This window comes from Anabas testudineus, chromosome 19 (assembly GCF_900324465.2).
Source record: "Anabas testudineus chromosome 19, fAnaTes1.2, whole genome shotgun sequence".
In the NCBI taxonomy this organism is placed as follows: domain Eukaryota; kingdom Metazoa; phylum Chordata; class Actinopteri; order Anabantiformes; family Anabantidae; genus Anabas; species Anabas testudineus.
In genome coordinates, this window is record NC_046628.1 from 8193375 (window position 1) to 8207627 (window position 14253).

General features: G+C 41.8%; 2 protein-coding genes across 4 annotated transcripts in view; one reads left to right on the forward strand and one right to left on the reverse strand.

The window, feature by feature from the left end:
• The window catches only part of LOC113156122 (ankyrin repeat and fibronectin type-III domain-containing protein 1), a 110175-nt gene extending 103915 nt beyond the window's left edge, over positions 1 to 6260 (reverse strand). Inside the window, exons 1-2 of the mRNA XM_026351045.1 lie at positions 6017 to 6260; positions 2857 to 2921 (exon numbers count right to left, since the gene is read on the reverse strand). Of these exons, the coding sequence (XP_026206830.1) occupies positions 2857 to 2873 (17 nt within the window). The 5' untranslated portion in view covers positions 2874 to 2921; positions 6017 to 6260. The remainder of the gene's footprint in view (positions 1 to 2856; positions 2922 to 6016) is intronic.
• Positions 6261 to 8498: 2238 nt separating this feature from the next.
• capn15 (calpain 15) overlaps positions 8499 to 14253 on the forward strand; it is a 35699-nt gene continuing 29944 nt past the window's right edge. The window contains exon 1 of one of the 3 annotated variants that reach the window (XM_026351050.1): positions 8499 to 8770. Coding sequence is in view for 2 of the 3 variants with exons in the window: in XM_026351047.1 (XP_026206832.1) it covers positions 12825 to 13003 (179 nt within the window). In the remaining variant the exon portion in view is untranslated. Of the gene's footprint in view, positions 8771 to 10690; positions 13004 to 14253 lie in introns of those variants that run through there. The other 2 variants (XM_026351047.1, XM_026351048.1) reach the window with 2 other exon arrangements.

Sequence of the window (14253 nt, forward strand, 5' to 3'; positions counted from 1 at the left end):
TTTTTTTTTATTTCTTCTTTGGAAAATATAAAAAGAAGAACAAATCCTTTTACAAATGTCAGTGCCCTATTTAACTGAGAGTTAACATTTCAAAATCAGTGGTATGAACTCCCGCAGGACTAACTGATTAAGTGCCATCACCTTTTACTGTAACATCACTATTTAGATATGCATATTTCTGACTATCTGTCCTTAGTGTGATATTTGTAATATAACTGATTTGTGATGCAGAGGTTGGAGAATTATGAGTTTTCTAGAGGCTCACTCCTACAAACACCTGCATTGAAGTCATAACAGGCTGTGTCATGGGGATATTAAACAGTACTACCTAATATTGAGCCACCCTTCTTTCAGAAACAGCAATTTCATATATGCAAGATCCCATGATTTTGTATGTATGTATTCACATCCGTTAACGGGCCTCTAAAGAGTTGCAAGACAACTGAGGAAATTTTTATGTGGAAAGATGATATGAGGCATTAAAACGAAACTGCCATTATCGCCCACTCCCACTAATGTTTGAAATATGGAATACTGTGTTACAATCACTTTGGTGCTACAACTTGAATTAATTTATGAGATGGAAACAGGGATCAACAAATACCCATCCTTGAAAAAATATAAATTTACAATAGAGTAAAACATTATGCTGATATTACAGCCAACATAATATTCCTTAAACCATTCATCTGTGAGCCCAAACGTTCATGTTAAAAACAAATGGATGTGTCGCCCTCTAGTGACTCAATACCAACCACTCAATCTATTATTACCACAAATGTCAGAACCATCCTGATCGTTATGCTTAGCCTTATCTTATCAAGGCAGAGTCAACAGAGCAGTAATTGGAATGCACCAAGTGTCAAACCAAGTGCTTCTGGCTTTATTTGAGGAAGAGCTTATTATAAATAATTGTTTGCTGGTGCGTACATTGAGAGAAAAACAAAGAGGAAGGACGAACGTATGACTGTAGCTGTACACAGATAACACAAACATACGCTCACCACTTTTTAAACATCACACACACACACACATCATGATGAACATCACCACACTGTTTGTGTAGCACCAAAGATGGTCTGCACTTGTGTGCACATGTGCACCACGTGTGTCAGTACACGCACAAGTGAAAGTGTGATGCACTTGCATCAGGGGGCATTATTGCCCCTTTCTATGTTGCGATGACTCACCAGTGAGTCACAGGCCAGTAAGGAGAGTGTAATTGCGCAAGTCAGGAACCCCACTGCCAGTCCACTCTTTGACACAGGTTGTTAGCGTAACCTCATCATTAAGAGAAAGGTAGTCATGTTGGGATGAGAGTCAAGGGGGGGGGGTGAATGACGAGGAAGGTGATTCAACAATTACTGATGAGTCACAGTCAATGTGAGACATGAGGGGGGCGGGCACTGATCTACTGTAAATGAAGAGTTTTACTTGACAGGCTTGGGTGCAGTCAGTAGGCAAGTAGGAGGGAAAGCATGTAGGCACGCATCCCTCTTAGGTAGGGTCACAGGTATGAATTATACATGTTGCATCTACTTGTGCCAGTGAGAGATACGCACAATGAGATCACAAGAAGTCTGTGATTCACACACATACTTGAATATACAGTCACAGACACACAAAAAGAAACCTAGCACTTACTGTATGGGTACACACCCTTGAAACACAATGCCAGTTCTGCTTTTGCTATCAGCAGAATGTGTTGAAAAGATGCAAAAGAGCCAAGAAGATACAACTCCCATGGCTCTTATCACACTCTGTCCAGCCACAGCAGCACTGACAAAGAGGTGAAGGGCTAGACTCTATATGTGAAGCTACTATGGTGAATGATGCAAAGCAGGACAATGAAGGGCAATAACAGCTCTTAATAAAGGCTTTGTAGAAAACTAGTTACATAAGGTCAAATGTATCTATCCAGCCTAGCAGGTTTCTTCACAAAAGACGAGTGAAGATACATGGGGTTAGATAAACCAACTCACCATCCCCCAACAATGCAAGGTTGCCATCCTGCGGACACAGTGTGTTTATTCCTCTTCTGTAGCATCATTCCCTTTATTCATGTTTCTGCTGAATCGCTACTTTAAAAGTTTGTTTGTGTGCTACAGAGTTTATGTGTAATTAAGTGTCTCCGCGGATTCGTGCATTGATCTGTTACCAAAGCGTACTCATGATTATACTGTATGCAGGTTTCTTTGTATTCCCTGCACTCAGTGCTTCACTGTGCCTGGAAGACGTACTTCCCAGAAGCTCCATTCATCAAATCTAACTGCAACCTTCTGCGTACCGGCTGATGATACATCTTGCTCTGCTAAAAATAGAAAATAACAGGCTTTCAGAATGCCTAGACATGTTGGACGGTAAACCTTCAAGCACCTCATCAACCTGTCCTACTAAAACATTGAGAGACAGCTCGCACAAGCACAGAGCATCTGTTTAGATATCACCAGCTGCCAAATGAGTTGTCCATAATGAAGAGAGTAGATAGGCTTGTTTTCAGTTTCTGTCAAGATGTTGTATTTTAAATAGACAGGCATGCAGCAGGATCTTTATGCTCATTTTTAAATGTCCTCATTAGCTCGTGCCAACATTTAATTCTGAATCTCCATGTCACGTTAAATGAGAATGTTTTAAGAGGTTCTGCTTCCACAATAGCTTTTTCTACCATCAGGCAGAAGGTCAAAATACATCTCCAGTCCCAATGCCATGCACACTGCTAAAGTATGGGTAACAACAGTACCAGGAAGCCCCAGAATAGAGACAGGAAGCCCATTTAGTAAACACAATAAACCATGTTAACAAACTGTGTAAAACCAGCTGTCACATAAGAGAAATAAAGGGACAAATCCCTCTTACTCTATGAGCTGCTCCATTCCATGGGTTGGTATTCCTCCTTTTACAGTACGACTCCTGGTTTGTACCTTGGAAGATACACACATATGCATTAGCTTGACATTGGTTAGTGTGCACGTTAACTTTCATTGAGATTTCAGGAAACATGCAGAGTGCATGTTCACTCAAACCACTGCCTTGTCTTTTGTCTGTCCTCTGCATGTCACCAACTCTCTGTCTCTTTAAGAGCCTCTCTGGGCCTCTCAGATCTTGAGGTGTTAAGTTTCAAAGTTGTCCTCAAACTGTGTGATTTATGATGGAAACAGAACTAGCCCTGGTCTTTCTACTGTCTTGAGATTTCCTGTGTGTGTGCACAATTTCTATCTAGTATCATTCCTTCACATGAAAGCTGCTTTCCACCTTAGGAAGACTTCAACACATTACAAAGATTTTCTTAATCATCTCTCGCAAGCTTTCTGTACCGCTAACAATGACCTATTTCTGACTCAAGGAAATGGAAATCTAATTATTATCATTCATGTTAATGTGTGGTAATTATGCAGAGCTGCAGCACCTGGATAAACCGTGTATGAGTGGTGACACCTCTCTCACCCTGAGCCTGCATGTTAATTAAGCAGAACATCTGGCAAGAATGGAAGCATGCTGTCGCGTTGAACCGACAGTACACTCCCTTGATCCAAAGCGCTGAATGTTTTGGTGGGTGAACTTCAGTTAAATATGGGATGTGCGTATCACCCTGTGCCAAGATCTGCTCAAGCTACAACTGATAAGTAGCCAATTCCAGCTTTCACTGATTTGAAATTCTGGCAAAGCAAAGACAGCGGATGTTGACAGTGAGTGCAGTAAGGTCAATGAATGCAACTTTTACACGCTCCTGCATTTAACTGACTGTGTTCTGTCCTGCACAAGAATTGACATCGCTATTATTACTAACATTATTATTATTTTGTTAACCCTTAACATTTTAATATATCCTAACAAACTTTTTATTCAATATTATTGATTCAATATAATTGATGTGTATAAATAAAATTATTATGACTAATTGGACTAAATTTGAAGTCTAATGTGTCAACTGTACAGCTCAATTATGAATATACAACTAAGCAACAATCTCACCGTTATACTCGGGGGAAGGATTTTAAACCTTCATAATATAGACAAAAATGCATCTTGAGACATTCCCTGAACAACTTCCTTAATGTCCTTGAAATGGGCGTTATCCTTTTCTGGGAAACCAACTGATACAATTTTCAGAGCAGTGTCCCCGGACTGGAAATGTTTGGCCAGCAGACTAACAAGCAGACAAAAGGACTTAGACAGTACCAGCTGCACACAGCTAAAAAAGCCAACAATACATCAAACCGCAGAGACAAAAGACAACTCCACAACAGAGGGAAGAGTTATGAACTATGTCTCAGCTTTGTCATAGCTCCCTTCACTTAGACCTACAGGCTACATTTTCTTCATGGAATCAAACTTTACTTTATGTAAACCTGATTTTGTGCCACTCTTACGCCAAAAGGTCATCTGTCATTTAAAACTGAATGATGAAGAACATGACAAGAGGCTCCTTTCTCAGGTTTCATTTGTCTTCCGATGTCTATGTGTGCTTTACCTACCGCTACCTTTCCCTCCCTCCACATTTAAGGCTTTGCTTCCACCTAGTCATGCATAAAAATCTGTGCTGTAACTTAGCAGTGGCCAGCCGCAGCCTGCCTGTTCCATTAAACATGCATAAGAAACAGATGTATCTTTGATGTAGGTTTGTTCATGTTGCCCTATGTGCATTAGTGCATGAGTGAGGGTGTGTGTGTGTGTGTGCTTAAATGTCTTTGTCAATATGCCTCCAGGCCTGGTGGGTGCAAGTCAGACTGAGGAGATGCGGCTGCATGCCCTGACACACAAGGAGAGAGGAAGGGCTGGCATTGATCCTGTGAAGGACAAATAATCAATGCGGAGACAATTTTAAAAAATCAAATTCCCATACATAGCCTCAAGTCATGTTCTTCAATTGTCAATAATTGTCTGGTTTATAGTATCACATATTGTGCAAGATTTGTATTTATTATACCATTGTTACTAACATTATTGTCTTTCAGTAATTAAATATGAAGCTTCCTGTCTTTCATGTGGTTCTCTCTCTAGTATTTAATCCATCCTGTGTTTTATGAGCAACAACAGCTGATGCCGATATTAGGATAATTTACTGGCACCGCACTTAATGACACGCGTGGCACCGGTCCATCAGACATTTCTTTATAGCACCTGGAGTTGTGAAAACTTCCCCCTTGCACAAAAGTTGTAAACAAGCATAAGCATGGTGAGTCATCCCTGGGGGAGAGCCGAGTGTGGTAACATCTACAGCAGTGACATAAACAGAGTGGCCCCAAAAGCACTGCCCCTGTGTCCTCTCCTGTCAGCACCAGTCCATGACCACATGAAATCGCCCTGACCCCAACTTCCTGCCATCTCCACACATGCACACACAGGCCCTATGAAACACATGACACATATTGGTTGCCCTCCTGTAAGCATTGCCCCCACTCGCCCACACACACACACACACACATCTTTTTCCTTTTTCCCCTTTACTGTGGAAACCAGTCACTTCCACGTGTGCTGGCCTTACTAAATGCATCCCTTTCCTGCCTAGCAGGGTCACAAATTTGTCTCCTCTAAACACAGGACACACCTTAACCCAGCACTGGGAACACATCCGACCCCCTTTACCTCTCGAAAGTGCTGCTCTCTCCACTCACGGGTGCAAAGTTGTCTTTGACGTGTTCACGCAGAAGAGTCAAAGGGGTCGTTTTGGGCTTGGTTTCACGCTTTCTGTGAGCTTTTTCGGCCACTTTTTCCCCCCTTGTGACAAAGTCCTGAAGCAGCGCCGCTGTCTTTTGTGTCTCCCAACGTGCTTCGCGCTGGGTTTCCCTAGCATTGTCATGACAACAGGGTGTCCGCACCGACACTGGCCTTTGAAAACAATACACCCACTGAAGTTTACTCAAGTCAGGCTAAGCTAGCAACTTTCTGTCGCTCCCGACACAAGGGGGTCCCCAAATATACTTGAGTCGAATGGTGGACTGGTTTTTCTTTCACTCTAGCGAGAGACAAGTGCACAAAAAAAAAAAGGAAAGATGCGTTCACTGACATAGCTTACCTTCAAGCGAAGAAATCCTCGTTGTCCTCAACAGGTAAGTTAACCTAACTGCTCCCCTGCACCTTGTCGAGTTAGCTAGGCTAGGTCGTTAAGTGCCCAACTTTCGTCGCTTTGCTCAAGTGATTCAATTTACCACACCGGCACTGACATTTTCGAAAGCGTGCAGCTACCCCAGACACAGCCAACGCTAGCCCCACCAGAGTGGGAAACAGCTTCCCAGCCGTAGTTAACTTTCTCCGCCCTAACTCCCACTCCTGCCTGCTGCTATCAAAGGATGCTTTGCTCCGCCTCAGTCATCCCCACAGATAAATCACTGTAATCCAAGAGATTTATAGTTTGTCTCTTTACTGGTGGAATTCTGTTTTCCCCTAAGGGATGTTAAAGCATATGAATGAATTGCTTATTATTAAGTTGTTGGGTCTATCACTACTATATATTCCTTTTATTTTCTGCAGTGGTACAAACACAGTCCAGTTCACTTCTGCTGATTGATTGCACACAGGACAATTACCTTAATAAGACTTTAACATGTTTTCAGACTTTCCCTGCTAACTCGTCCTTCAAGTGTTCCGACCCATGTTGACCTAATCCTGTGAACTTCTCTGGTTCAAACAACCCGGGTGACACCGGCATTACCAGAGATAATCCACAATCAGGCAACGATTCACATGCTCTTTATCCTAATTAAATGTAAATATCACTCATGGATTTAAGAGGATGGCAGAGCTCAGTGTGGCCGACAAAACATCATGGCTGAAATAAAAATCTCAATATTATGTGGACAGTTTTATTGTAACAATAAAATAATCCTAAATCATTTTTTATGATTGAATGTCAGTTAAGCACGGGATACAATAAATGTCCCTGTGGGAAAATATAACTGTGGGCTAAATGAAACAAAATCTAGAAATCCATAAAGCTAAATTCATGTTGGCCCAATGCAGCTAAAATGATGTATTAAGAACTGCGTTATCACTTTGATTGGAAGAATCTGCACAGAGAAAAAAGGAACACTAAACCCAAACAACAAATAGTTTATATTACTACCTATAATTTGCTTTTAGTATCATTATCATGCTAGCTAATACTGGGTAAATTTGGGTAAAAAGTTTTGATCACTTGTTGTATGTGTGTGTCCTTTGGACCACTAGAACTAAAGCCTGAAAATGACCCTGCCTTAAGGGAAAATTATGTTTGGCATATATTGTGGTATAGTTCCACTTTGGCCACTGAACCGGTGCTATTTTGTTGATCTGCTTTTACAGAATGACAGTGGGGGAAACAAGTTATAGGCAATCATCTTTGGCTATATTATTTCTATAATATAATAACCAATTGCAGGCTATACCCTGCTTTTCACACTGCCACATAAGGATATAAACAGTATAAAATGCAGCTTGAATGACTGCTAATTGGTAATGATGGCATGATGGTAATTAAAACAGGCCTCTAACACAGATTTTATACTACACTGTGTTTATTTTAAGTTGTTCTCTCCTACAGCAAACGAATGAGGATTATGTTTCCATCTGATGATGGATTAGACACATTTACTGATTATGACCATAGTTGGGTGCTTTCATTAAGAACTATCTCCTTGACACAGACAATGGTATTATTTCCAGCAGGCTGGACTATTGCAGTACTCTAATATCTGGTATGACTCAGTTACAGTAGAGTCAAAACTCTGCTGCCAGACTACTGATCAGGACCAGAGAGAACATAGACTATCACATCAGTTTTAAACTCATCACACTGCTCCCAAAGACATTTCCTTATAGACATTATATATTATAGAAATACTATGTTATGTTTTATTTTATATTTTAATTCCTTGTCTTGTGTACTTTAATTCCAAATAGTTTTTGCTGTTCACGTTCTATTCAATGATAAGACTGTCTGTCATCTGCTAAGTACCCTAATTTGAATGAACCGGTAACGTTTGATTTCATTTAATTGTTAGAAACATTAACATTAACAGCCTATTAAATGAGGTTTGTAGAGGACATGCTCATTTTCAAGAAGTGAAATGATCTGTTTTATTTAAATTCAGACCCACATATTGCTAAAACTAATGGCCCAACTAGTCAAAATGTTTGCCACTGGATGGCGCTACAGTGCTACTATAGGACTGTCTCTGGGTAGAATGGAGATCTACTCTGAGATTTGAAATCAACATTCAAATATAGCTATAGAAAATATATGTTTTACAGTATATGCTAACATAAGGAAATAAATGTCGAAATTACACAGCTCAATACTCGTGTATTTTTGGGAGGCATAACCATTTTTGTTATATATCTAAGTGGTTACGATGGCCATACCGGATGTCCTAGAGGATATGTCCGCGTTGAACATGGGAAATGTAGTTTTCTACCTTTGCATTCTAGAATGGGTTTTACGTTCGTTTGCTTGCGTCTGCGCGCAGCAGATAACGCCCGCTACGTATTTCGTGTACGTCCGCTCCCTGCTTGCTCTCTGGAGATTCCCCTTCTTCCTGGGCTGTTTGAGGTAAACGGACGCGGCGGCAGCAGTTTAGTTATTACCTGTCGGAGTGGAAACAAGCAGCGACGTCTACGTGTTCGTCATTAATGTCCGAAACGTTCAGCGGCGGCAGAGAGGGCGACGCTGAAGGCTGGGGAGATTACGGTGGCCAAAGTCCAACCCGGGAAGAACTTATCGTTTCGATGGATGTGAAAAGTTAACGCACAGACGACAGAAAAACAGGATTAATTTCCCTTCAGACGACTTGAGGTAAGAATAACCTGTTTGTGACGGGACTTCGCGAAGTACACAGCTGTCGGGCAGCGGCGATAATGTCGGCCAAAAGACAGAATAAGACTGTCTTTGTTTACAAGGACCCCGGCGTCCTCGGCTCCCACTGTCTCGATGGGATTGTTCAGAGTTTTTATCTGACTACATGGTCTACCTGATGTTAATAGCAGGGACGCGAACGGTTTACGTTGATTTGCGACAGTATATTTCATGTTTACCTGTGGTTACACAAACAGGCTGCGGCTTTCACTGTCTTCCCGCCTCCACTCTTAACAAAACGGGATATAAACATGGGAAAGGTCCTTCTATGAATCTACAGGAGGGTGGCAAAGGTCAGAGGGAGACGTCATGTGGGTGATGTTAAATGAACAAATAATCAGTGGGTTGCTGATGGACGCCTAAACAGAGGGGATGAAGTGTGACCTGAGGCTTGACCTCTGCTTGTCCACAACTGAATGTAGCTGCAGAATCAACAGCGAAATAATGTGTGTACATTATTTGTTTGTAATCTTGTAGAGGGCTCTGTAATCATTTGGATTCTTATTTAAGCATGCCCACTGGAGAGGGCGGAAAAAGCATGGTGACCATCAGGGCATTCTTGTTGGCATAGAAATGACAACGTACAATGTACCGTGAAATCAGCTCACATTCTCTCTTTCCCTTTTCCCCCCCTTGTGTCCCTGGGGAGCAGAAATGAAATCCAATCTCCCTCCTTCCACTTTTTCTCTCTGGCACTGACTGTGTCAGCTGCTGTGTCTCTTGGGTGCTGACTTTCAGAGGGACAGGTGGCCTTTGGACAGGTGCCTCCTTAAGCTATACATATATCTACAGTATGTGCTGCATTGTACGTGTATGTTCTAGTAGTAAATCTAATATGATTTGACAAATCTGAAATCACCTCAACATGATTACACCCTTGCTTAGAAAAGAGTTTTATATATAATACAGTCCAGTTGTTTTTGTCTAGCTTTCAGTATGATGCAGGCATATTTTATAGCTCCAACCTCTAGTATCGGGGCTGTACTAACAACAATTATCATATAACCATTCTCTTAACTGGAACCTAAGTTTACCAGACAAACCAGTTTGAGTGTCAACACATTCACCAATAAGCAGGTATAAGAGATGTGCTTGGACACGTGCACAAAGACAACACCCTTGTAACCACAGTTTACCTGGTAAAGCAGAATTTCAAACAAATAACTGGTCTCTGACTCTGCTTCTTTGAATTGTCTCAGTGGTGCTTCACTAATGGTTAACCCACTGCTTTCTATGCAACATAACATGTACAGAAAATCAGGAATGCCTCAAGCCCTGTTCCAGTTAGGATTGTTCTTGGGGAGTATGTATGTGAACTCTGAATTCAGAGGCAGAATAAGTTTTCAGGAATGAGGTCAACAAAGTGATACGAAGTGGAAGAGAGAGGAGAGAGGAACGTTTGATGGCTTATCTCAGTAATGTGCAGGGACAGTTGCACAGTGATGAGTGTTGCAGTCACCACTGTCTTCTACTTACCCTTCTCTTCCTCCTCTGGCAAGAACCACTTAGAGAACCAACATTGTAGAAGAACCAACAGAGAAAATATATAAGTTATATAAAAAAGTTGTGTATGTGTGATATGTGATCTGTAAACTGTATTTGTTGCCAAGTGTTTTCCAAGAATGAACATGCCTAATCCTGCACAGGTTGTTTCACTAGCTACTACACTACTGTCAGTGCTCTGGGATATTATTCTCACTCATTCAGATTAATGCTCGGGATCTGTATGTCTCGGATCTATCGGGGCTTATTTAAATATCTTGAACGCAGCCTTCCAGCTTTTCTCCCCTGGTCAGGCCAGTGCGCCTGCGCTCTGCTGACACTCCAGTAATCCGCTGTTAGGAGGAGATTGCCTCCCCGTACACTGCGCTCAGCTAGTGAGGAAGAATTAAAGACGTGGAGATAATATACAAAACGGGAGAATAAGAAGCCATAAAGGGAACATAGCACACCCGAATGGAGCCAATAGATAGGAACATTCTGGGATGGAGCAGTTTTACACTGTGAGCGGTGTTGCGTCCAAGGCGACAACGGGACTGGAGCGAGGATGTCTCCTAATGTAACAAGGCTCAGCATCTGCAGCCTAAATGCTGGTGATTTGAGATGAACGCAGGAGGCAATGGACCCGGCGGAATATGGTGAAATTACCGACTGAGTGCTCTTTCCTGGATGATCCTGCTCGGCTGTTTTCCTGAGCGCCCATGACGCCTCCTGCACGATACTCTCCCCTGGCGTCTGTCCCACCTTTTATAGCTACAAGTAATGCTTTGCAGTGTTGTTAATAAGCTACATAGAAAACCCCTATACGCGTCCCTGATCAGCGATCGCTTATCATGTAACACTACCTGGATCTGGAAAGATAAAGTATAGATTGACGCCCACGTGACCCTTGCATTGGTCACATAACCAGCTAATATTAAATCAAAATTAAAACCAAAACAAACCACGGGATTTAGACTCTAGCTTGTTCTTTTTTTGTTTGTTTGTTGTTTTTACAACGAGCTTTTACAAGCTATCGATACTCTTCCAAATGCATGCCCATTCTTCTGTTATGGTAATTGTTTCCTTCAGCTGTTTCAGTTGTAAATACTTGCTATGACTTGCAAGTTGATGAACTAGACTGTCCGGCCTCTGCGGTGGGATCAGACAGAAATTAAGTTGTCTCACAGACAGCGGAAACAAGGATCACCTCCCGTCCTTGCTTTGGCAGAGCCCCATAAGCTGAAACTGAGCATTCCTCTCAGGTATTCTCTCGGATATTTACTAGAATTTGAAGATGAGCTCTGACCGCAACAGTTTAGGGAATTTGAAAAGAAGCTCTTTTAAAACGCTTTCCACAAAGGCCTCGCTGTTTCATTCATGTTAAATTCATGTCAGTAGCATGTGTTTATGAGGAAATCCAAAAGTCTACAAATTCCAGAAGTGGCGTAATCTCTAAAAAGACCCTTCCCAAGGGGGTTTTCAACATGACGTTTTATCCAGTGGAGAAGTGCAGCTGGAGTGTTTTACTGGTAAACCTCCACAGCAGCTGTTAGTCAGACTGGATGCCTGAAAGATGAGACTTGGATATTATTACTTGTAGTTTTGCCAATGCCCTTTGCTGGAAGTGCAATGAATTGATTTAATCTTAAACCCACAATATGAATAAGTATGTGGATATATTTTGTTTGACGCGAAATCCATACAACTACTGTTAAGTATTTGCTTTTTGTAAGTCGGGATGTTATTGTGATGCCCTGGATGTTTTTTACCCTCTTTTAAACCTTGAATTTTCCTGAGCTTTACGTATGGCTGCTGAGATGCAGAAGGGCACTGAACACACTTACTTCTGCAAGCACCTCGTCCTGCTTTGGCTGATATTGTGAGCATGTACACAGGAAAGAGGGACTAGGGATGAGACTGCACAGACTGGGGAGATGTGTCACTGGGAATGCGGGCAGAATTATGTGTTGGACTAAGGAGGACATGATGCAGAGTGTTACAAGCTTGAAGTATACAAGAGGGAGAATTATGAGACTTGCCTGTGAGAAAACTGTATTTTCTCCTGTCTGACACCAGCTGCTAAATTGGAATTCAGCAGCACTCCACTCATCAAATTACTATTTGAATTGAGAACTTCTTTCTCCATGCACTTTGGGAAATCCACACTGATTTGCATACTTGGCTGCCTGCAAGTTACTCTCACATTTTGAGTACCCCTTTTTCTGATTCTTTGTTGCTGTGTTGTTTTTTATTTTTTTCTACTCTAGCACTCTCAAAGTTCTTTAACGAGAGGAACTTTGTCCTATTTGAAGCAGAAATGTATCAACAGGATATTTACAGCAAATAGAAATACAAACATATGATCTGTTGCAGTGGTCCAAATAATTGCGTAATAATTCGTTTTATCCAAACCTGAATACCCCTTGTCAAGTCTTGCGCGCTAGGGAAAACTCGAACATACAGATCAACCTGTCGGAGTGCATTCAGAGACTCATTTCCTATCGCAGTGGCGATGGGGAGCTCAGCTTCCTCTCTTGCTGCAGAGACTGAGTCGGACCATGGCTTCCGCAGCACCCCCTACCCATCATCACCACCTGTGGGCTGGCTTAGGAACAGCCATAGCAGCCCAGTATGGGGAACTACCTTTATCACACGTCAGCAGCAGCATCCGCTGCCTCACCGAGAGCGCAGGTAAGAAAGAATACTGTCCAACCAGTTGGTGGCCAACACATTTCTCAGTTGAGTGCACTTAGGCAAGGACCGGTCTAGCTTGGTTAGTTGTTGGGGAAGTCACAGGAGAAGTGTGTAACAGTGTTGTATTACACCTGACTGTTGTCATTTAAAGCTGTGAGTGTAAGCATACACATTGGCATTGTTTTCAGGCTCTTTTGCTGATGTTATCTTTAGCTTCAGTGTTTGGGTGTGTTTTTCGTTGTAAAAAGACACTGTAAGTGTTGTTATATTGAGGAAAGTTACTATGCTCTTTTTCACATTCTGTAGAAACACTTACTGAAGACTCATTAACCTCACAACTATGAATCAAATCCTCTATTTCGTCAAAGCTTATCTAATCAAAGCTTGCATTTTTTTTTTTTTATGATGCACCCAAAATCTCACTAAGCCGGATTTGTAAACCAAAATCCCACCCTACTGGTTCCTCCCATCACAGCTGTACAGTATGTGCTACAGTTTAGGCAGTGACGAGTGGATTGCCTGGACAGATCTAACAGACCTGACCTCCCTGAGCCCAATGACAAGCATCCTAAGGGTAATTAGGAGATGGGCTTTGCTATAAAGATAGGCTTTGATTAAATTTTGTTATTTTTGAAAATGGTTAAACACAGAGTCATTGGAGTGAACCTTGGTAAGTGTGGCTACACTGTAGCGTTTTATTTCTATTCAGGCAAAACTCACATCTGTTGTCCACCCACTGAAAACTTCACTGTGAATAGAGGCTACTGTCTGAAATTGTTATGTTGTATTCTGAAAATTCTCATTATGAAAACAAACATCAAGCTAGCAGCAGGTGGCTAATCGAATGAGGTTTATGTGTAGCAAAGCTAAATTTAATTGTGAAAGAGACCATGTTTCTCAGTATTGACCATATGTAATAGATATATTCAGGTTTTCTGTCTACAATAATGATTTCACTGCAGTAACATTGTTCCTGCCATTTCCTTCTGAGTAAGTGTCCACATAGTGAAAAGCCTTTCAGTAGTTTGTAAGAAGCTCACTTTGAAGGTGCAGGTCATCCCACAGTTTAGACTGACTTTCTTCCAAGAGATCTTCTTAACCACCATCACGCAAACCTGTTTAGAAGTGTTTCCAGTTTTCCTTCAGCTTTTTTGGGTCGTGTCTCGCAGAACGAGAATGGGAAGTTGAGATCGACCGCCTGTAGAGTATTGAAGTCGTTGCTGAGTCACTCAGTGCATCCTGGTCCG